At 38.0% G+C, this 21,915-nt stretch overlaps 2 protein-coding genes and 4 pseudogenes across 2 annotated transcripts; all 6 read right to left on the bottom strand.

Moving 5' to 3' along the window:
- Window positions 1–1,541: 1,541 nt before the first annotated feature.
- LOC129363199 (ferritin, middle subunit-like) lies at window positions 1,542–3,056 on the bottom strand. The gene is made up of 4 exons (XM_055035140.1): window positions 2,772–3,056; window positions 2,208–2,354; window positions 1,967–2,092; window positions 1,542–1,896 (listed from the first exon to the last, which is right to left on the bottom strand). Exons 1-4 carry the CDS (start codon window positions 2,871–2,873, stop codon window positions 1,741–1,743), a joined length of 531 nt encoding a protein of 176 aa, XP_054891115.1. The 5' UTR covers window positions 2,874–3,056; the 3' UTR covers window positions 1,542–1,740.
- Window positions 3,057–5,036: 1,980 nt separating this feature from the next.
- LOC129363201 (ferritin, middle subunit-like) lies at window positions 5,037–6,465 on the bottom strand (annotated as a pseudogene).
- Window positions 6,466–8,882: 2,417 nt separating this feature from the next.
- Window positions 8,883–12,355, bottom strand: LOC129363515 (ferritin, middle subunit-like; annotated as a pseudogene).
- On the bottom strand, window positions 12,173–13,724 carry LOC129363202 (ferritin, middle subunit-like; annotated as a pseudogene).
- A 1,928-nt stretch (window positions 13,725–15,652) lies between these two features.
- Window positions 15,653–17,078, bottom strand: LOC129363195 (ferritin, middle subunit-like). The gene is made up of 4 exons (XM_055035138.1): window positions 16,882–17,078; window positions 16,318–16,464; window positions 16,078–16,203; window positions 15,653–16,007 (listed from the first exon to the last, which is right to left on the bottom strand). Exons 1-4 carry the CDS (start codon window positions 16,981–16,983, stop codon window positions 15,852–15,854), a joined length of 531 nt encoding a protein of 176 aa, XP_054891113.1. The 5' UTR covers window positions 16,984–17,078; the 3' UTR covers window positions 15,653–15,851.
- A 2,046-nt stretch (window positions 17,079–19,124) lies between these two features.
- LOC129363203 (ferritin, middle subunit-like) lies at window positions 19,125–20,569 on the bottom strand (annotated as a pseudogene).
- Between the last annotated feature and the right edge of the window lie 1,346 nt (window positions 20,570–21,915).

Below are 21,915 nucleotides of genomic sequence, written 5' to 3'. Positions count from 1 at the left end.
TGTCATGGTCATCAAAGTGAAGGAAGCTGTTAAAAATCTACACCAACATTATTGATTTTTGATAAAAACAAAGAAATGTGTGCAAGAAAACAATGAACCATTTTCCTTCCACTCCATAATTTTGCATTGCTTTGTTTTGGTTTATCATTTAAAAACTCAATGAAATTCATTAAAGTTTGTGGTAAAATAATATTAATATTCATAAACTGAGGCTAAATTACACCCTACAGCCTGACTGTTATCCATCCACATTGATTTGCTGTGTATCATCTTCATAGTTATGGTAGATATTAAATAGGAAGGGTTTCTGGATTTAATCTTTTTGTACCTCTTATGTGATTTCCAATAAAAAGTTTCATATTGAAAGAAGAAAAAATCCCTGTTACTTTAGTATGATTAAAACCAACAGAGAATTGGACCAGAGAGTCCAACCAGCTTATGAACTATTGCATTTTATGGCATATTTACAGATACATATGTATTCCTGGTGGTTTTCATAAAAAGGAATTCATCTTTTTAAACAATTACCTTCTTTTTCATGAACCTCTATCTCTCTCCATACCGGACAGGCCCCCAACCCGACACAACTGTCAGATGAACTCGGCCCCCTGGGGCAGAACAGGGCAGATCTTAATTAAAGTTTTCACCCCTCTGATAAGAGGTAGAGGCAGAATTATCCAACTTCATGCTAAAAATAGGATCAACAATGATATGAACTCCACAGATAATGTCTCAATTTCTGGGAAGATTACATGACAATTTTAGAAAAAATATATTGTAATGTTTGATCTTCAAAGATTTTATTCTAAATTAAGATTAATCAACAATAATTTTATGATAAAAAAGTATCCGTTTTTTAAATGATCATTTAGTCAAGTGAAGAAAAAACATACATGGTTAGATGTCATCTGCTTAAAAATGTATTTGAGAACTCATTTTATTTTAACATCTAATTGATTTTACCTTTAAGTTGCACAACTGATGAAATGAAGTCTTCAAAATGTCATGCAGATTGATTCCACTAGATGGCGATCTGCAACAACAAAACTCCAAAGCAACGCAGAAACAATGTAACCAAAAACTTTTTTTAAAGAAATTCATAAAAACCATGCAGAAAGTGATAATCAAATAGTGTTCATGTTATGTATACAGTTGGTAAAGCAGATATATTTCACTTGCTTAATGCTTTTCATAATTTTTGTTTTATTGGAATTGCTTAAAATTCCAAGATGTTTCTCACATCTGACAATAGCTAAATGTTTTCCTTTAAAGTACTTCAGCTCAGGTTTGTGTGTTAAATCTCTTGCTTCTCATTGGACCAGATCTTAAGGGAAAAAAGCAGGTGGTTTTTAAGATTCATTAACCTTTTTAGGTGCCGTTTCATTTCCCTTTAGGTGTTCTGTTAGTTCTTTTGGAAACTTGTTGGTTCCAAAACATTGTTCAACATTTTACTGCTTCACTTTTAACCAGGACATCCCTTTGAATTTACCTGTTTTGGAGCCACAAGGGCCTCAAATTATAAACCAGTCAGACCACAGAACTCCAGCTCAAAATGTTTATTCAGAGAATCTGAAGTTACACTTTGACCAACTACTTATTACACTTCTGGATAAAGACACTCAACTCTACAACTTCACAAACCGAATAACTCAATGAAATGCTTCATAAACTCTGGAGCAGACAAATTTAGCCTGAAGCCTTTGTTACACACACTTCTACTCCATGTTCCCTTCTGGGCATTTAGCTTTTGCCTCCCAGGGTGTGCTTGTCAAACAGGTACTCCGCCATCTTGTTGTTGTGGGCGTCCATGTGGGTCAGGTTGGTGATGTGGTCACCGAGCTTCTTGATGGCCTCCACCTGCTCGTTCAGGTAGTGGGACTCCAGGAAGTCGCACAGCTGAAACAGAATAGTGTGTTAGATTCACACACATCAAGGGTCAATGAAGCAAAAATATGACTTAACTTACATGAGGATCAACATGATCAGAGGCCAGTTTGTGCAGATCCAGCAGAGCCTTGTTGACATTTTTCTCCAGCTGCAGAGCACACTGCATGGCTTCCAGTCCACTGCCCCACTCATCCTTCTGTGGTTTCTGTAAAATGGAAAACATTTATAGTTTTATTGTATTGCAGTACATTAGATTTAAGTTGCATTTTAAACATCAAAATGCCTGCTGCGTGTCTCTTGTTAGCATTAGCTGTTGTTACCTTGACATCCTGGAGGAAGATGCGGCCTCCTCTTTTGTTCTGGAAGGACAGCAGCTTCTCGGCGTGCTCCCTCTCCTCCTCACTGTTCTCCTTGAAGAAGTGGGAGAAGCCCGGCAGGGCCACGTCGTCACGGCAGAAGTAATAAGCCTGTTGAACAAGAAAGTAGTTCATGAAACACCTGGATTCCCATCATGTGGTGAAGCAGCAGCTTTGGTCAAGCCAAGTTGAGTAATGAGAGTCTGGTAAGAAGCTCAGCCGAGTTTCCTCCCAGAAAACACAGAATCATCCAGTATTTGGCTGGTAAATGTTGCATTCAGTATTTATAAAATGTTCCAATAACACACCATACACATCAACACTAAGTGTAACACTGACTAAAATTAAACACAGGCTATATTCTGGTCAGCTAACTTCACCTAGTGGGTCTCCATTCTTTTCATTGTGAAAGAGGAAACCTGAACCTCAGAGATGCAGCATTTTATTTGACGAGGTGGTTCATAGGTGAAGCGGTACATAGTTGAAGGCAGACTAATGAAGCAAAGGCAGTGGAAATAGTTGTCTTACCATAGAGGTGTAGGTGTAGGAGGCAAACAGCTCCATGTTGACCATCCTGTTAATGGCGGCCTCGCAGTCGCGGTGGTAGTTCTGACGCACCTGGGATTCCATCTTGTTTGGCGTTTTCTTGTGTTTGTAACAAAACCCTGACAGAAATAAAGCTTTAAGTCGACTACTCTAGTAGTGTTTAATTAGCAGCAGGGTTTAAATGGCTCTGGAGTCCGTTTGGGTCGGCAAAAAAAGAGGTTCTGTCCAAACACTGTTGAAGCAAGAACTGTCTAAGGCTTTGGTCCCCGTCCTGTGACGGAGGTGACGCTCCTCTGTATTTATACAGAGTCTCGTGACGGACGTCAAAGTCGTTGCAGGTTTCCGCCAATCAGCAATCAAGGATGAGATGAGAAAGAATCGCGGTGAACGATCATATTTCGTTCTCTCCTTTATTGGTTCATGGAAATGGTGAACCGTGGAGTTTCTCTATTTAACATGAAGCTACATTCGATGTCAATGTGTTTTCTAAGAATTATATGAAGAAATCAGCAAAATCAGCAATTTATTCATATTGTTAAAGTGAACTATGTGTGCAGTGACTTTATAACCTTTTTTGCTTCAACATAAACATTCAAAACATTTGGCCTAATTAGAAGTGAATTAATCATTATCTTTAAAATATGTTTCAGTGTTCTCTCAGCTTTCTCTTTAAAAAGTGGCTTTCAACTATTAGCAGCACTGGATTTCTGTCATGGTCATCAAAGTGAAGGAAGCTGTTGAAAATCCACACCAACATTATTGATTTTTGATTAAAAAAAAAAAAAAGAAATATCTGTAAGAAAACAATGAACCATTTTCCTTCCACTCCATGATTTTGCATTGCTTTGTTTTGGTTTATCATTTAAAAACTCGATGAAATTCATGAAGGTTTGTGGTAAAATAATATTAATATTAATACACTGAGGCTAAATTACACCCTACTGCCTGACTGTTATCCATCCACATTGATTTGCTGTGTATCATCTTCATAGTTATGGTAGATATTAAATAGGAAGGTTTCTGGATTTAATCTTTTTGTACCTCTCATGTGATTTCCAATGAAAGTTTCATATTGAAAAGTAGAAAAAACCCTGTTACTTTAGTATATTAAAACCAGCAGAGAATTGGACCAGAGAATCCAACCAGCTTATTGAAGTATTGCATTTTATGGCATATTTACAGATGAATTTATTTTCCTGTTGGTTTTCATAAAAAGGGATTCATCTTTTTAAACAATTACTTCCTTTTGCATGAACCTCTATCTCTCTCCATACCGGACAGGCCCAGCAGATCTGTCAAGATGAACTCGCCCCCTGGGGCAGAACAGGGCAGATCTTAAATTCAAGTTTTCACCCCTCTGATAAGAGGTAGAGGCAAATTTCCAACTTCATGCTAAAAATAGGATCAACAATGATATGAACTCCACAGATAATGTCTCAATTTCAGGCAAGATTATATGACAATTTTAGAAAATGCTTTATAGCGTTGGATTTTCAAAGATTTGATTTGCAAATAATTAATATTAATTGAAAATTATTGTTTATTTTTTTTTTTACAAAAAGTAAACATTTTTTAAAAATCATCGCCATTTCATCAGTGAAGAAAAACACGCAGTTAGAGATCATCTGTTAAAGATATATTTTGAGAGTTGACTCCATTTTAACATCTAATTGATTTTACCTTTAAGTTACACACTAAATAAATTGTCTTCAAAATGTCGTGCAGATGTTCTCCACCAGATGGCGCCATGCAACAACAAAACTCCCAAGCAACTCAACCGATGTAACAAAAAAAAAAAAAAAACCTTACAGAAATTCATAACAACCATGCAGGTAGTTAGTAATAAAATAGTTTGTACACAGTTAATAAAGCTGTTTTTTTTTTTCTGAATGCTTTTCATATTTTTTTTATTGTAATGTGATTTTGGTTAAAATAAGATTTTTCTCAAGGTTCTTCACAAATGTTTTGCTTTAAAGTACTTCAGCTCATGTTTGTGTATTAAATCTCTTGATTCTCATTGAAGCACATCTTTCAGGAAAAATGCCAGGTGGTTTTTAAGATTCATATCCTGTTTTAGGTGCCATTTCATTTCCCTTTAGTGTCTTCTGACAGTTCTTTTGGAAACATTGTTTCCAAAACCATTTCAAACTTTTTACTGCTTCACTTTTAACCAGGACATCCCTTTGAATTTACCTGTTTTGGAGCCACGAGGGCCTCAAATTATAAACCAGTCAGACAACAGAACTCCAGCTCAAAATGTTTATTCAGTTTATCAGAAGTTACACTTTGACCAACTACTTATTACACTTCTGGATAAAGACACTCAACTCTACAACTTCACAAACTGATTAGCTCAATGAAATGCTTGATCAACTCTGGAGTAGACAAATTTAGCCTGAAGCCTTTGTTACACACACTTCTACTCCATGTTCCCTTCTGGGCATTTAGCTTTTGCCTCCCAGGGTGTGCTTGTCAAACAGGTACTCCGCCATCTTGTTGTTGTGGGCGTCATGCGGGTCAGGTTGGTGATGTGGTCACCGAGCTTCTTGATGGCCTCCACCTGCTCGTTCAGGTAGTGGGACTCCAGGAAGTCGCACAGCTGAAACAGAATAGTGTGTTAGATTCACACACATCAAGGGTCAATGAAGCAAAATATGACTTAACTTACATGAGGATCAACATGATCAGAGGCCAGTTTGTGCAGATCCAGCAGAGCCTTGTTGACATTTTTCTCCAGCTGCAGAGCACACTGCATGGCTTCCAGCCCACTGCCCCACTCATCCTTCTCTGGTTTCTGTAAAATGGAAAACATTTATAGTTTCATTGTATTGTAGTACATTAGATTTAAGTTGTATTTTAAACATCAAAATGGCTGCTGCGTGTCTCTTGTTAGCATTAGCTGTTGTTACCTTGACATCCTGGAGGAAGATGCGGCCTCCTCTTTTGTTCTGGAAGGACAGCAGCTTCTCGGCGTGCTCCCTCTCCTCCTCACTGTTCTCCTTGAAGAAGTGGGAGAAGCCCGGCAGGGCCACGTCGTCACGGCAGAAGTAATAAGCCTGTTGAACGAGAAAGTAGTTCATGAAACACCTGGATTCCCATCATGTGGTGAAGCAGGAGCGTTGGTCAAGCCAAGTTGAGTAATGAGAGTCTGGTAGAAGCTCAGCTGAGTTTCCTCCCAGAAACACAGAATCATCAGTATTTGGCTGGTAAATGTTGCATTCAGTATTTATATAAATGTTCCAATAACACACCATACACATCAACACTAAGTGTAACACTGACTAAAATTAAAACACAGGCTATATTCTGGTCAGCTAACTTCACCTAGTGGTCTCCATTCTTTTCATTGTGAAAGAGGAAACCTGAACCTCAGAGATGCAGCATTTTATTTGACGAGGTGGTTCATAGGTGAAGCGGCTACATAGTTGAAGGCAGACTAATGAAGCAAAGGCAGTGGAAATAGTTGTCTTACCATAGAGGTGTAGGTGTAGGAGGCAACAGCTCCATTTTGACCATCCTGTTAATGGCGGCCTCGCAGTCGCGGTGGTAGTTCTGACGCACCTGGGATTCCATCTTGTTTGGCGTTTTCTTGTGTTTGTAACAAAACCCTGAGAGAAATAAAGCTTTATGTCGACTACTCTAGTAGTGTTTAATTAGCAGCAGGGTTTAAATGGCTCTGGAGTCCGTTTGGGTGGGACAAAAGGAAGTTCCGTCCAAACACTGTTGAGGCAAGAACTGTCTAAGGCTTTGGTCCCCGTCCTGTGACGGAAGCGACGCTCCTCTGTATTTATACAGAATCTCGTGACGGACGTCAAAGTCGCTGCAGGTTTCCGCCAATCAGCAATCAAGGATGAGATGAGCAGAATCGCGGTGAACGATCATATTTCGTTCTCTCCTTTATTGGTTCATGGAAATGGTGAACCGTGGAGTTTCTCTATTTAACATGAAGCTACATTCGATGTCAATGTGTTTTCTAAGAATTATATGAAGAAATCAGCTAAATCAGCAATTCATTCAAATTGTTAAAGTGAACTATGTGTGCAATGACTTTATAACCTTTTTTGCTTCAACATAAACATTCAAAACATTTGGCCAAATTTTGAATTAATTAATCATTATCTTTAAAATATGTTTCAGTGTTCTCTGAGTTTTTCTCTTTAAAAAGTGGCTTTCAACTATTAGCAGCACTGGATTTCTGTCATGGTCATCAAAGTGAAGGAAGCTTTTTGAAAATCTACACCAACATTATTGACTTTTGATTTAAAAAAAAGAAATATGTGCAAGAAAACAATGAACCATTTTCCTTCCACTCCATAATTTTGCATTGCTTTGTTTTGGTTTATCATTTAAAAACTCGATGAAATTCATTCAAGTTTGTGGTAAAATAATATTAATATTAATAAACTGAGGCTAAATTACACCCTACTGCCTGACTGTTATCCATCCACATTGATTTGCTGTGTATCATCTTCATAGTTATGGTAGATATTAAATAGGAAGGGTTTCTGGATTTAATCTTTTTGTACCTCTCATGTGATTTCCAAAGAAAAGTTTCATATTGAAAGAAGTAAAAATTTCTGTTCCTTTGGTATGATTAAAACCAACAGAGAATTGGACCAGAGAGTACAACCAGCTTATTGAAGTATTGCATTTTATGGCATATTTACAGATGAATATGTTTTCCAGATGGTTTTCATAAAAAGGGATTCATCTTTTTGAAACAATTACCTCCTTTTGCATGAACCTCTATCTCTCTCCATACCGGACAGTCCCCCAACCCGACACAACTGTCAGATGAACTCGGCCCCCTGGGGCAGAACAGGGCAGATCTTGATTCAAGTTTTCACCCCTCAGATAAGAGGTAGAGGCAGAATTACCCAACTTTATGCTAAAAATAGGATCAACAACCATATGAACTCCACAGATAATGTTTCAATTTCTGGCAGGATTACATGACAATTTTAGAAAATACATTGTAGCGTTGGATCTTCAAAGGTTTGATTGCAAATCATTAAGATTAATCCAAAATAATTTTATGACAAAAAAGTACCCATTTTTTAAATCATCACCATTTAGTCAAGTGAAGAAAAAAAACATTAATTTAGAGGTCATCAGCTTAAAGATGTATTTGAGAGTTCATTTTATTTTAACATCTAATTGATTTTACCTTTAAGTTACACAACTGATGAAATGAACCGTGTTCAAAATGTCGTGCAGATTGTTTCCACTCCAAGCAACTCAGAAAAGATTTAACAAAAAAAATCAGCTGTCAAAGAAATTCAGAAAACCATGCAGGAAATTAGTTATCAAATAATTTTTATGTACATTGTTAGTAAAGCAGATATTTCTTTTATTAATACATTTCATACATTTTCCAATAATTTTTGTTAAAATTCCAAGATTTTCCTCAAGTTTCTTAACTATCTAAAGGTTTTGCTTGAAAGTACTTCAGCTCTCATTAATATCCATTGACGTACACTTTTCTTAATTCCTTCCCCTTTTTTTTCTCCTCTGGATTTTATTCGAGAAGGTTTATTTATGTGTACTGTACAACTTATGTTCAGTTGTTTTTTTTTTAAAGTCTACATATCTTGTTCATATATTTTTGCATATCTTGAATTTGATGTCAAAACCTCATAATAAAAAAAGGACTTCAGCTCATGTTTGTGTATTAAATCTCTTGCTTCTCATTGAAGCACATCTTCCAGGAAAAATGCCAGGTGGTTTTTAAGATTCATAATCCTGTTTAGGTGCCATTTCATTTCCCTTTAGATGTTCTGTTAGTTCTTTTGGAAACTTGTTGGTTCCAAAACATTGTTCAACATTTTACTGCTTCACTTTTAACCGGGACATCCCTTTGAATTTACCCGTTTTGGAGCCACAAGGGCCTCAAATTATAAACCAGTCAGACCACAGAACTCCAGCTCAAAATGTTTATTCAGTGAATCAGAAGTTACACTTTGACCAACTACTTATTACACTTCTGGATAAAGACACTCAACTCTACAACTTCACAAACCGAATAACTCAATGAAATGCTTGATCAACTCTGGAGCAGACAAATTTAGCCTGAAGCCTTTGTTACACACACTTCTACTCCATGTTCCCTTCTGGGCATTTAGCTTTTGCCTCCAGGGTGTGCTTGTCAACAGGTACTCCGCCATCTTGTTGTTGTGGGCGTCTATGCGGGTCAGGTTGGTGATGTGGTCACCGAGCTTCTTGATGGCCTCCACCTGCTCGTTCAGGTAGTGGGACTCCAGGAAGTTGCACAGCTGAAACAGAATAGTGTGTTAGATTCACACACATCAAGGGTCAATGAAGCAAAAATATGACTTAACTTACATGAGGATCAACATGATCAGAGGCCAGTTTGTGCAGATCCAGCAGAGCCTTGTTGACATTTTTCTCCAGCTGCAGAGCACACTGCATGGCTTCCAGCCACTGCCCCACACATCCTTCTGTGTTTCTGTAAAATGGAAAACATTTATAGTTTTATTGTATTGCAGTACATTGATTTAAGTTGCATTTAAACATCAAAATGGCTGCTGCATGTCTCTTGTTAGCATTAGCTGTTGTTACCTTGACATCCTGGAGGAAGATGCGGCCTCCTCTTTTGTTCTGGAAGGACAGCAGCTTCTCGGCGTGCTCCCTCTCCTCCTCACTGTTCTCCTTGAAGAAGTGGGAGAAGCCCGGCAGGGCCACGTCGTCACGGCAGAAGTAATAAGCCTGTTGAACGAGAAAGTAGTTCATGAAACACCTGGATTCCCATCATGTGGTGAAGCAGCAGCTTTGGTCAAGCCAAGTTGAGTAATGAGAGTCTGGTAAGAACCTCAGCTGAGTTTCCTCCCAGAAAACACAGAATCATCCAGTATTTGGCTGGTAAATGTTGCATTCAGTATTTATAAAAAGTGTTCCAATAACACACCATACACATCAACACTAAGTGTAACACTGACTAAAATTAAACACAGGCTATATTCTGGTCAGCTAACTTCACCTAGTGGGTCTCCATTCTTTTCATTGTGAAAGGAAACCTGAACCTCAGAGAGATGCAGCATTTTATTTGACGAGGTGGTTCATAGTTGAAGCGGGTACATAGTTGAAGGCAGACTAATGAAGCAAAGGCAGTGGAAATAGTTGTCTTACCATAGAGGTGTAGGTGTAGGAGGCAAACAGCTCCATTTTGACCATCCTGTTAATGGCGGCCTCGCAGTCGCGGTGGTAGTTCTGACGCACCTGGATTCCATCTTGTTTGGCGTTTTCTTGTGTTTGTAACAAAACCCTGAGAGAAATAAAGCTTTACGTCGACTACTCTAGTAGTGTTTAATTAGCAGCAGGGTATAAATGGCTCTGGAGTCCGTTTGGGTCGGCAAAAAAGAGGTTCTGTCCAAACACTGTTGAAGCAAGAACTGCCTAAGGCTTTGGTCCCCGTCCTGTGACGGAAGCCACGCTCCTCTGTATTTATACAGAGTCTCGTGACGGACGTCAAAGTCGCTGCAGGTTTCCGCCAATCAGCAATCAAGGATGAGATGAGAAAGAATCGCGGTGAACGATCATATTTCGTTCTCTCCTTTATTGGTTCATGGAAATGGTGAACCGTGGAGTTTTTTCTATTTAACATGAAGCTACATTCGATGTCAATGTGTTTTCTAAGAATTATATGAAGAAATCAGCAAATCAGCAATTTATTCAAATTGTTAATGTGAACTATGTGTGCAGTGACTTTATAACCTTTTTTGCTTCAACATAAACGTTCAAAACATTTGGCCTAACTAGAAGTGAATTAATCATTATCTTTAAAATATGTTTCAGTATTCTCTGAGTTTCTCTTTAAAAAGTGGCTTTCAACTATTAGCAGCACTGGATTTCTGTCATGGTCATCAAAGTGAAGGAAGCTTTTTGAAAAATCTACACCAACATTATTGACTTTTGATTTAAAAAAAAGAAATATGTGCAAGAAAACAATGAACCATTTTCCTTCCACTCCATAATTTTGCATTGCTTTGTTTTGGTTTCATTTAAAAACTCGATGAAATTCATGAAGGTTTGTGGTAAAATAATATTAATATTAATACACTGAGGCTAAATTACACCCTACTGCCTGACTGTTATCCATCCACATTGATTTGCTGTGTATCATCTTCATAGTTATGGTAGATATTAAATAGGAAGGGTTTCTGGATTTAATCTTTTTGTACCTCTCATGTGATTTCCAATGAAAAGTTCCATATTGAAAGTAGAAAAAAACCCTGTTCCTTTAGTATGATTAAAACCAGCAGAGAATTGGACCAGAGAGTCCAACCAGCTTATTGAACTATTGCATTTTATGGTATATTTACAGATGAATAGGTGGTTTTCATAAAAAGGGATTCATCTTTTTAAACAATTACTTCCTTTTGCATGAACCTCTATCTCTCTCCATACCGGACAGGCCCAGCAGATCTGTCAGATGAACTCGGCCCCTGGGGCAGAACAGGGCAATCTTAATTAAAGTTTTCACCCCTCTGATAAGAGGTAGAGGCAGAATTATCCAACTTCATGCTAAAAATAGGATCAACAATGATATGAACTCCACAACAAATGTCTCAATTTCAGGCAGGATTATATGACAATTTTAGAAAATGCTTTATAGCGTTGGATTTTCAAAGATTTGATTTGCAAATAATTAAGATTAATTGAAAATTATTGTTTATTTTATTTTTTACAAAAAGTAGACATTTTTAAAAATCATCGCCATTTCGTCAAGTGAAGAAACACGCAGTTAGAGATCATCTGTTTAAAGATATATTTGAGAGTTGACTCCATTTTAACATCTAATTGATTTTACCTTTAAGTTACACAACTAAATAAATTGTCTTCAAAATGTCGTGCAGATGTTCTCCACCAGATGGCGCCATGCAACAACAAAACTCCCAAGCAACTCAACCGATGTAACAAAAAAAAAAAACCTTACAGAAATTCATAAAAACCATGCAGGTAGTTAGTAATAAAATAGTTTGTACACAGTTAATAAAGCAGATATTTTTTTCTGAATGCTTTTCATATTTTTTATTGTAATGTAATTTTGGTTAAAATAAGATTTTCTCAAGGTTCTTCACAAATGTTTTGCTTTAAAGTACTTCAGCTCATGTTTGTGTATTAAATCTCTTGCTTCTCATTGAAGCACATCTTTCAGGAAAAATGCCAGGTGGTTTTTAAGATTCATAATCCTGTTTAGGTGCCATTTCATTTCCCTTTAGATGTTCTGTTAGTTCTTTTGGAACTTGTTGGTTCCAAAACATTTCAACATTTTACTGCTTCACTTTTAACCGGGACATCCCTTTGAATTTACCCGTTTTGGAGCCACAAGGGCCTCAAATTATAAACCAGTCAGACCACAGAACTCCAGCTCAAAATGTTTATTCAGTGAATCAGAAGTTACACTTTGACCAACTACTTATTACACTTCTGGATAAAGACACTCAACTCTACAACTTCACAAACCGAATAACTCAATGAAATGCTTGATCAACTCTGGAGCAGACAAATTTAGCCTGAAGCCTTTGTTACACACACTTCTACTCCATGTTCCCTTCTGGGCATTTAGCTTTTGCCTCCCAGGGTGTGCTTGTCAAACAGGTACTCCGCCATCTTGTTGTTGTGGGCGTCTATGCGGGTCAGGTTGGTGATGTGGTCACCGAGCTTCTTGATGGCCTCCACCTGCTCGTTCAGGTAGTGGGACTCCAGGAAGTTGCACAGCTGAAACAGAATAGTGTGTTAGATTCACACACATCAAGGGTCAATGAAGCAAAAATATGACTTAACTTACATGAGGATCAACATGATCAGAGGCCAGTTTGTGCAGATCCAGCAGAGCCTTGTTGACATTTTTCTCCAGCTGCAGAGCACACTGCATGGCTTCCAGCCACTGCCCCACACATCCTTCTGTGGTTTCTGTAAAATGGAAAACATTTATAGTTTATTGTATTGCAGTACATTAGATTTAAGTTGTATTTTAAACATCAAAATGGCTGCTGCGTGTCTCTTGTTAGCATTAGCTGTTGTTACCTTGACATCCTGGAGGAAGATGCGGCCTCCTCTTTTGTTCTGGAAGGACAGCAGCTTCTCGGCGTGCTCCCTCTCCTCCTCACTGTTCTCCTTGAAGAAGTGGGAGAAGCCCGGCAGGGCCACGTCGTCGCGGCAGAAGTAATAAGCCTGTTGAACGAGAAAGTAGTTCATGAAACACCTGGATTCCCATCATGTGGTGAAGCAGCAGCTTTGATCAAGCTAAGTTGAGTAATGAGAGTCTGGTAAGAACCTCAGCTGAGTTTCCTCCCAGAAAACACAGAATCATCCAGTATTTGGCTGGTAAATGTTGCATTCAGTATTTATAAAAAGTGTTCCAATAACACACCATACACATCAACACTAAGTGTAACACTGACTAAAATTAAACACAGGCTATATTCTGGTCAGCTAACTTCACCTAGTGGGTCTCCATTCTTTTCATTGTGAAAGAGGAAACCTGAACCTCAGAGAGATGTAGCATTTTATTTGACGAGGTGGTTCATAGTTGAAGCGGGTACATAGTTGAAGGCAGACTAATGAAGCAAAGGCAGTGGAAATAGTTGTCTTACCATAGAGGTGTAGGTGTAGGAGGCAAACAGCTCCATTTTGACCATCCTGTTAATGGCGGCCTCGCAGTCGCGGTGGTAGTTCTGACGCACCTGGGATTCCATCTTGTTTGGCGTTTTCTTGTGTTTGTAACAAAACCCTGAGAGAAATAAAGCTTTACGTCGACTACTCTAGTAGTGTTTAATTAGCAGCAGGGTATAAATGGCTCTGGAGTCCGTTTGGGTCGGCAAAAAAAGAGGTTCTGTCCAAACACTGTTGAAGCAAGAACTGCCTGAGGCTTTGGTCCCCGTCCTGTGACGGAAGCCACGCTCCTCTGTATTTATACAGAGTCTCGTGACGGACGTCAAAGTCGCTGCAGGTTTCCGCCAATCAGCAATCAAGGATGAGATGAGAAAGAATCGCGGTGAACGATCATATTTCGTTCTCTCCTTTATTGGTTCATGGAAATGGTGAACCGTGGAGTTTTTCTATTTAACATGAAGCTACATTCGATGTCAATGTGTTTTCTAAGAATTATATGAAGAAATCAGCAAAATCAGCAATTTATTCAAATTGTTAATGTGAACTATGTGTGCAGTGACTTTATAACCTTTTTTGCTTCAACATAAACGTTCAAAACATTTGGCCTAACTAGAAGTGAATTAATCATTATCTTTAAAATATGTTTCAGTATTCTCTGAGTTTTCTCTTTAAAAAGTGGCTTTCAACTATTAGCAGCACTGGATTTCTGTCATGGTCATCAAAGTGAAGGAAGCTTTTTGAAAATCTACACCAACATTATTGACTTTTGATTTAAAAAAAAGAAATATGTGCAAGAAAACAATGAACCATTTTCCTTCCACTCCATAATTTTGCATTGCTTTGTTTTGGTTTATCATTTAAAAACTCGATGAAATTCATGAAGGTTTGTGGTAAAATAATATTAATATTAATACACTGAGGCTAAATTACACCCTACTGCCTGACTGTTATCCATCCACATTGATTTGCTGTGTATCATCTTCATAGTTATGGTAGATATTAAATAGGAAGGGTTTCTGGATTTAATCTTTTTGTACCTCTCATGTGATTTCCAATGAAAAGTTCCATATTGAAAGTAGAAAAAAACCCTGTTCCTTTAGTATGATTAAAACCAGCAGAGAATTGGACCAGAGAGTCCAACCAGCTTATTGAACTATTGCATTTTATGGTATATTTACAGATGAATAGGTGGTTTTCATAAAAAGGGATTCATCTTTTTAAACAATTACTTCCTTTTGCATGAACCTCTATCTCTCTCCATACCGGACAGGCCCAGCAGATCTGTCAGATGAACTCGGCCCCCTGGGGCAGAACAGGGCAGATCTTAATTAAAGTTTTCACCCCTCTGATAAGAGGTAGAGGCAGAATTATCCAACTTCATGCTAAAAATAGGATCAACAATGATATGAACTCCACAACAAATGTCTCAATTTCAGGCAGGATTATATGACAATTTTAGAAAATGCTTTATAGCGTTGGATTTTCAAAGATTTGATTTGCAAATAATTAATATTAATTGAAAATTATTGTTTATTTTATTTTTACAAAAAGTAAACATTTTTAAAAATCATCGCCATTTCGTCAAGTGAAGAAAAACACGCAGTTAGAGATCATCTGTTTAAAGATATATTTGAGAGTTGACTCCATTTTAACATCTAATTGATTTTACCTTTAAGTTACACAACTAAATAAATTGTCTTCAAAATGTCGTGCAGATGTTCTCCACCAGATGGCGCCATGCAACAACAAAACTCCCAAGCAACTCAACCGATGTAACAAAAAAAAAAACCTTACAGAAATTCATAAAAACCATGCAGGTAGTTAGTAATAAAATAGTTTGTACACAGTTAATAAAGCAGATATTTTTTTCTGAATGCTTTTCATATTTTTTTATTGTAATGTAATTTTGGTTAAAATAAGATTTTTCTCAAGGTTCTTCACAAATGTTTTGCTTTAAAGTACTTCAGCTCATGTTTGTGTATTAAATCTCTTGCTTCTCATTGAAGCACATCTTTCAGGAAAAATGCCAGGTGGTTTTTAAGATTCATAATTCTGTTTAGGTGCCATTTCATTTCCCTTTAGTGTCTTCTGACAGTTCTTTTGGAAACATTGTTTCCAAAACCATTTCAAACTTTTTACTGCTTCACTTTTAACCAGGACATCCCTTTGAATTTACCTGTTTTGGAGCCACAAGGGCCTCAAATTATAAACCAGTCAGACCACAGAACTCCAGCTCAAAATGTTTATTCAGTTTATCAGAAGTTACACTTAGAACAACTACTTATTACACTTCTGGATAAAGACACTCAACTCTACAACTTGACAAACTGATTAACTCAATGAAATGCTTGATCAACTCTGGAGTAGACAAATTTAGCCTGAAGCCTTTGTTACACACACTTCTACTCCATGTTCCCTTCTGGGCATTTAGCTTTTGCCTCCCAGGGTGTGCTTGTCAAACAGGTACTCCGCCATCTTGTTGTTGTGGGCGTACATGTGGGTCAGGTTGGTGATGTGGTCACCGAGCTTCTTGATGGCCTCCACCTGCTCGTTCAGGTAGTGGGACTCCAGGAAGTCGCACAGCTGAAACAGAATCCTTTATTAGATTCACACACATCAAGGGTCAATGAAGCAAAAATATGACTTAACTTACATGAGGATCAACATGATCAGAGGCCAGTTTGTGCAGATCCAGCAGAGCCTTGTTGACATTTTTCTCCAGCTGCAGAGCACACTGCATGGCTTCCAGCCCACTGCCCCACTCATCCTTCTCTGGTTTCTGTAAAATGGAAAACATTTATAGTTTCATTGTATTGCAGTACATTGATTTAAGTTGTATTTTAAACATCAAAATGGCTGTTGCGTGTCTCTTGTTAGCATTAGCTGTTGTTACCTTGACATCCTGGAGGAAGATGCGGCCTCCTCTTTTGTTCTGGAAGGACAGCAGCTTCTCGGCGTGCTCCCTCTCCTCCTCACTGTTCTCCTTGAAGAAGTGGGAGAAGCCCGGCAGGGCCACGTCGTCGCGGCAGAAGTAATAAGCCTGTTGAACGAGAAAGTAGTTCATGAAACACCTGGATTCCCATCATGTGGTGAAGCAGCAGCTTTGGTCAAGCCAAGTTGAGTAATGAGAGTCTGGTAAGAAGCTCAGCTGAGTTTCCTCCCAGAAAACACAGAATCATCCAGTATTTGGCTGGTAAATGTTGCATTCAGTATTTATAAAGTGTTCCAATAACACACCATACACATCAACACTAAGTGTAACACTGACTAAAATTAAACACAGGCTATATTCTGGTCAGCTAACTTCACCTAGTGGGTCTCCATTCTTTTCATTGTGAAAGAGGAAACCTGAACCTCAGAGATGCAGCATTTTATTTGACCAGGTGGTTCATAGGTGAAGCGGCTACATAGTTGAAGGCAGACTAATGAAGCAAAGGCAGTGAAATAGTTGTCTTACCATAGAGGTGTAGGTGTAGGAGGCAAACAGCTCCATGTTGACCATCCTGTTAATGGCGGCCTCGCAGTCGCGGTGGTAGTTCTGACGCACCTGGGATTCCATCTTGTTTGGCGTTTTCTTGTGTTTGTAACAAAACCCTGACAGAAATAAAGCTTTACGTCGACTACTCTAGTAGTGTTTAATTAGCAGCAGGGTTAAATGGCTCTGGAGTCCGTTTGGGTCGGCAAAAAAAGAGGTTCTGTCCAAACACTGTTGAAGCAAGAACTGCCTGAGGCTTTGGTCCCCGTCCTGTGACGGAAGCCACGCTCCTCTGTATTTATACAGAGTCTCGTGACGGACGTCAAAGTCGCTGCAGGTTTCCGCCAATCAGCAATCAAGGATGAGATGAGAAAGAATCGCGGTGAACGATCATATTTCGTTCTCTCCTTTATTGGTTCATGGAAATGGTGAACCGTGGAGTTTCTCTGTTTAACATGAACCTACATTCGATGTCAATGTGTTTTCTAAGAATTATATGAAGAAATCAGCAAAATCAGCAATTTATTCAAATTGTTAATGTGAACTATGTGTGCAGTGACTTTATAACCTTTTTTGCTTCAACATAAACGTTCAAAACATTTGGCCTAACTAGAAGTGAATTAATCATTATCTTTAAAATATGTTTTCAGTATTCTCTGAGTTTTCTCTTTAAAAAGTGGCTTTCAACTATTAGCAGCACTGGATTTCTGTCATGGTCATCAAAGTGAAGGAAGCTTTTTGAAAATCTACACCAACATTATTGACTTTTGATTTAAAAAAAAGAAATATGTGCAAGAAAACAATGAACCATTTTCCTTCCACTCCATAATTTTGCATTGCTTTGTTTTGGTTTATCATTTAAAAACTCGATGAAATTCATGAAGGTTTGTGGTAAAATAATATTAATACACTGAGGCTAAATTACACCCTACTGCCTGACTGTTATCCATCCACATTGATTTGCTGTGTATCATCTTCATAGTTATGGTAGATATTAAATAGGAAGGGTTTCTGGATTTAATCTTTTTGTACCTCTCATGTGATTTCCAATGAAAAGTTCCATATTGAAAGTAGAAAAAACCCTGTTCCTTTAGTATGATTAAAACCAGCAGAGAATTGGACCAGAGAGTCCAACCAGCTTATTGAACTATTGCATTTTATGGTATATTTACAGATGAATAGGTGGTTTTCATAAAAAGGGATTCATCTTTTTAAACAATTACTTCCTTTGCATGAACCTCTATCTCTCTCCATACCGGACAGGCCCAGCAGATCTGTCAGATGAACTCGGCCCCCTGGGGCAGAACAGGGCAGATCTTAATTAAAGTTTTCACCCCTCTGATAAGAGGTAGAGGCAGAATTATCCAACTTCATGCTAAAAATAGGATCAACAATGATATGAACTCCACAACAAATGTCTCAATTTCAGGCAGGATTATATGACAATTTTAGAAAATGCTTTATAGCGTTGGATTTTCAAAGATTTGATTTGCAAATAATTAAGATTAATTGAAAATTATTGTTTATTTTATTTTTTACAAAAAGTAGACATTTTTAAAAATCATCGCCATTTCGTCAAGTGAAGAAAAACACGCAGTTAGAGATCATCTGTTTAAAGATATATTTGAGAGTTGACTCCATTTTAACATCTAATTGATTTTACCTTTAAGTTACACAACTAAATAAATCTTCAAAATGTCGTGCAGATCTTCTCCACCAGATGGCGCCATGCAACAACAAAACTCCCAAGCAACTCAACCGATGTAACAAAAAAAAAAAAAAACCTTACAGAAATTCATAAAAACCATGCAGGTAGTTAGTAATAAAATAGTTTGTACACAGTTAATAAAGCAGATATTTTTTTCTGAATGCTTTTCATATTTTTTTATTGTAATGTAATTTTGGTTAAAATAAGATTTTTCTCAAGGTTCTTCACAAATGTTTTGCTTTAAAGTACTTCAGCTCATGTTTGTGTATTAAATCTCTTGCTTCTCATTGAAGCACATCTTTCAGGAAAAATGCCAGGTGGTTTTTAAGATTCATAATCCTGTTTAGGTGCCATTTCATTTCCCTTTAGTGTCTTCTGACAGTTCTTTTGGAAACATTGTTTCCAAAACCATTTCAAACTTTTTACTGCTTCACTTTTAACCAGGACATCCCTTTGAATTTACCTGTTTTGGAGCCACAAGGGCCTCAAATTATAAACCAGTCAGACCACAGAACTCCAGCTCAAAATGTTTATTCAGTTTATCAGAAGTTACACTTAAACAACTACTTATTACACTTCTGGATAAAGACACTCAACTCTACAACTTGACAAACTGATTAACTCAATGAAATGCTTGATCAACTCTGGAGTAGACAAATTTAGCCTGAAGCCTTTGTTACACACACTTCTACTCCATGTTCCTTCTGGGCATTTAGCTTTTGCCTCCCAGGGTGTGCTTGTCAAACAGGTACTCCGCCATCTTGTTGTTGTGGGCGTACATGTGGGTCAGGTTGGTGATGTGGTCACCGAGCTTCTTGATGGCCTCCACCTGCTCGTTCAGGTAGTGGGACTCCAGGAAGTCGCACAGCTGAAACAGAATCCTTTATTAGATTCACACACATCAAGGGTCAATGAAGCAAAAATATAACAACTTACATGAGGATCAACATGATCAGAGGCCAGTTTGCAGATCCAGCAGAGCCTTGTTGACATTTTTCTCCAGCTGCAGAGCACACTGCATGGCTTCCAGCCACTGCCCCACTCATCCTTCTCTGGTTTCTGTAAAATGGAAAACATTTATAGTTTCATTGTATTGCAGTACATTGATTTAAGTTGTATTTTAAACATCAAAATGGCTGTTGCGTGTCTCTTGTTAGCATTAGCTGTTGTTACCTTGACATCCTGGGAAGATGCGGCCTCCTCTTTTGTTCTGGAAGGACAGCAGCTTCTCGGCGTGCTCCCTCTCCTCCTCACTGTTCTCCTTGAAGAAGTGGGAGAGCCCGGCAGGGCCACGTCGTCGCGGCAGAAGTAATAAGCCTGTTTGAACGAGAAAGTAGTTCATGAAACACCTGGATTCCCATCATGTGGTGAAGCAGCAGCTTTGGTCAAGCCAAGTTGAGTAATGAGAGTCTGGTAAGAAGCTCAGCTGAGTTTCCTCCCAGAAAACACAGAATCATCCAGTATTTGGCTGGTAAATGTTGCATTCAGTATTTATAAAATGTTCCAATAACACACCATACACATCAACACTAAGTGTAACACTGACTAAAATTAAACACAGGCTATATTCTGGTCAGCTAACTTCACCTAGTGGGTCTCCATTCTTTTCATTGTGAAAGAGAAACCTGACCTCAGAGATGCAGCATTTTATTTGACCAGGTGGTTCATAGGTGAAGCGGGTACATAGTTGAAGGCAGACTAATGAAGCAAAGGCAGTGGAAATAGTTGTCTTACCATAGAGGTGTAGGTGTAGGAGGCAACAGCTCCATGTTGACCATCCTGTTAATGGCGGCCTCGCAGTCGCGGTGGTAGTTCTGACGCACCTGGGATTCCATCTTGTTTGGCGTTTTCTTGTGTTTGTAACAAAACCCTGAGAGAAATAAAGCTTTACGTCGACTACTCTAGTAGTGTTTAATTAGCAGCAGGGTATAAATGGCTCTGGAGTCCGTTTGGGTCGGCAAAAAAAGATTGTCCAAACACTGTTGAAGCAAGAACTGCCTAGGCTTTGGTCCCCGTCCTGTGACGGAAGCGACGCTCCTCTGTATTATTTAACAGAGGTGTGACGGACGTCAAAAGTCGCTGCAGGTTTCCGCCAATCAGCAATCAAGGATGAGATGAGAAAGAATCGCGGTGAACGATCATATTTCGTTCTTCATGGAAATGGTGAACCGTGGAGTTTTTCTATTTAACATGAAGCTACATTCGATGTCAATGTGTTTTCTAAGAATTATATGAAGAAATCAGCTAAATCAGCAATTCAAAAATTGTTAATGTGAACTATGTGTGCAGTGACTTTATAACCTTTTTTGCTTCAACATAAACGTTCAAAACATTTGGCCTAACTAGAAGTGAATTAATCATTATCTTTAAAATAGTGTTTCTCTGAGTTTTCTCTTTAAAAAGTGGCTTTCAACTATTAGCAGCACTGGATTTCTGTCATGGTCATCAAAGTGAAGGAAGCTTTTTGAAAATCTACACCATTATTGATTTTTGATTTAAAAAAAAGAAATATGTGCAAGAAAACAATGAACCATTTTCCTTCCACTCCATAATTTTGCATTGCTTTGTTTTGGTTTATCATTTAAAAACTCGATGAAATTTATGAAGGTTTGTGGTAAAATAATATTAAAATTAATACACTGAGGCTAAATTACACCCTACTGCCTGACTGTTATCCATCCACATTGATTTGCTGTGTATCATCTTCATAGTTATGGTAGATATTAAATAGGAAGGGTTTCTGGATTTAATCTTTTGTACCTCTCATGTGATTTCCAATGAAAAGTTCCATATTGAAAGTAGAAAAAACCCTGTTCCTTTAGTATGATTAAAACCAGCAGAGAATTGGACCAGAGAGTCCAACCAGCTTATTGAACTATTGCATTTTAAGGTATATTTACAGATGAATAGGTTTTTCATAAAAAGGGATTCATCTTTTTAAACAATTACTTCCTTTTGCATGAACCTCTATCTCTCTCCATACCGGACAGGCCCAGCAGATCTGTCAGATGAACTCGGCCCCCTGGGGCAGAACAGGGCAGATCTTAATTAAAGTTTTCACCCCTCTGATAAGAGGTAGAGGCAGAATTATCCAACTTCATGCTAAAAATAGGATCAACAATGATATGAACTCCACAACAAATGTCTCAATTTCAGGCAGGATTATATGACAATTTTAGAAAATGCTTTATAGCGTTGGATTTTCAAAGATTTGATTTGCAAATAATTAAGATTAATTGAAAATTATTATTTTATTTTTACAAAAAGTAGACATTTTTAAAAATCATCGCCATTTCGTCAAGTGAAGA

The sequence above is a fragment of the Poeciliopsis prolifica genome, unplaced genomic scaffold (assembly GCF_027474105.1).
Source record: "Poeciliopsis prolifica strain line A6 unplaced genomic scaffold, Auburn_PproV2 SCAFFOLD010, whole genome shotgun sequence".
In the NCBI taxonomy this organism is placed as follows: Eukaryota; Metazoa; Chordata; class Actinopteri; order Cyprinodontiformes; family Poeciliidae; genus Poeciliopsis; species Poeciliopsis prolifica.
Note: the sequence above shows the minus strand (reverse complement) of the source record. Positions and strands in the feature narration are given on the sequence as shown.

What these genes read in the sequence shown, in the direction of transcription:
- LOC129363199 (XM_055035140.1), bottom strand. Translation starts at nt 2,873, where the DNA reads ATGGAATCCCAGGTGCGTCAGAACTACCACCGCGACTGCGAGGCCGCC. An exon ending in TCTTCCTCCAGGATGTCAAG is followed by an intron (nt 2,093 to 2,207) that starts GTAACAACAGCT and finishes TCCATTTTACAG; the next exon opens with AAACCACAGAAGGATGAGTG. An exon ending in CTGATCATGTTGATCCTCAT is followed by an intron (nt 1,897 to 1,966) that starts GTAAGTTAAGTC and finishes ATTCTGTTTCAG; the next exon opens with CTGTGCGACTTCCTGGAGTC.
- LOC129363195 (XM_055035138.1), bottom strand. Translation starts at nt 16,983, where the DNA reads ATGGAATCCCAGGTGCGTCAGAACTACCACCGCGACTGCGAGGCCGCC. An exon ending in CCTACACCTACACCTCTATG is followed by an intron (nt 16,465 to 16,881) that starts GTAAGACAACTA and finishes CTCGTTCAACAG; the next exon opens with GCTTATTACTTCTGCCGCGA. An exon ending in CTGATCATGTTGATCCTCAT is followed by an intron (nt 16,008 to 16,077) that starts GTAAGTTAAGTC and finishes ATTCTGTTTCAG; the next exon opens with CTGTGCGACTTCCTGGAGTC.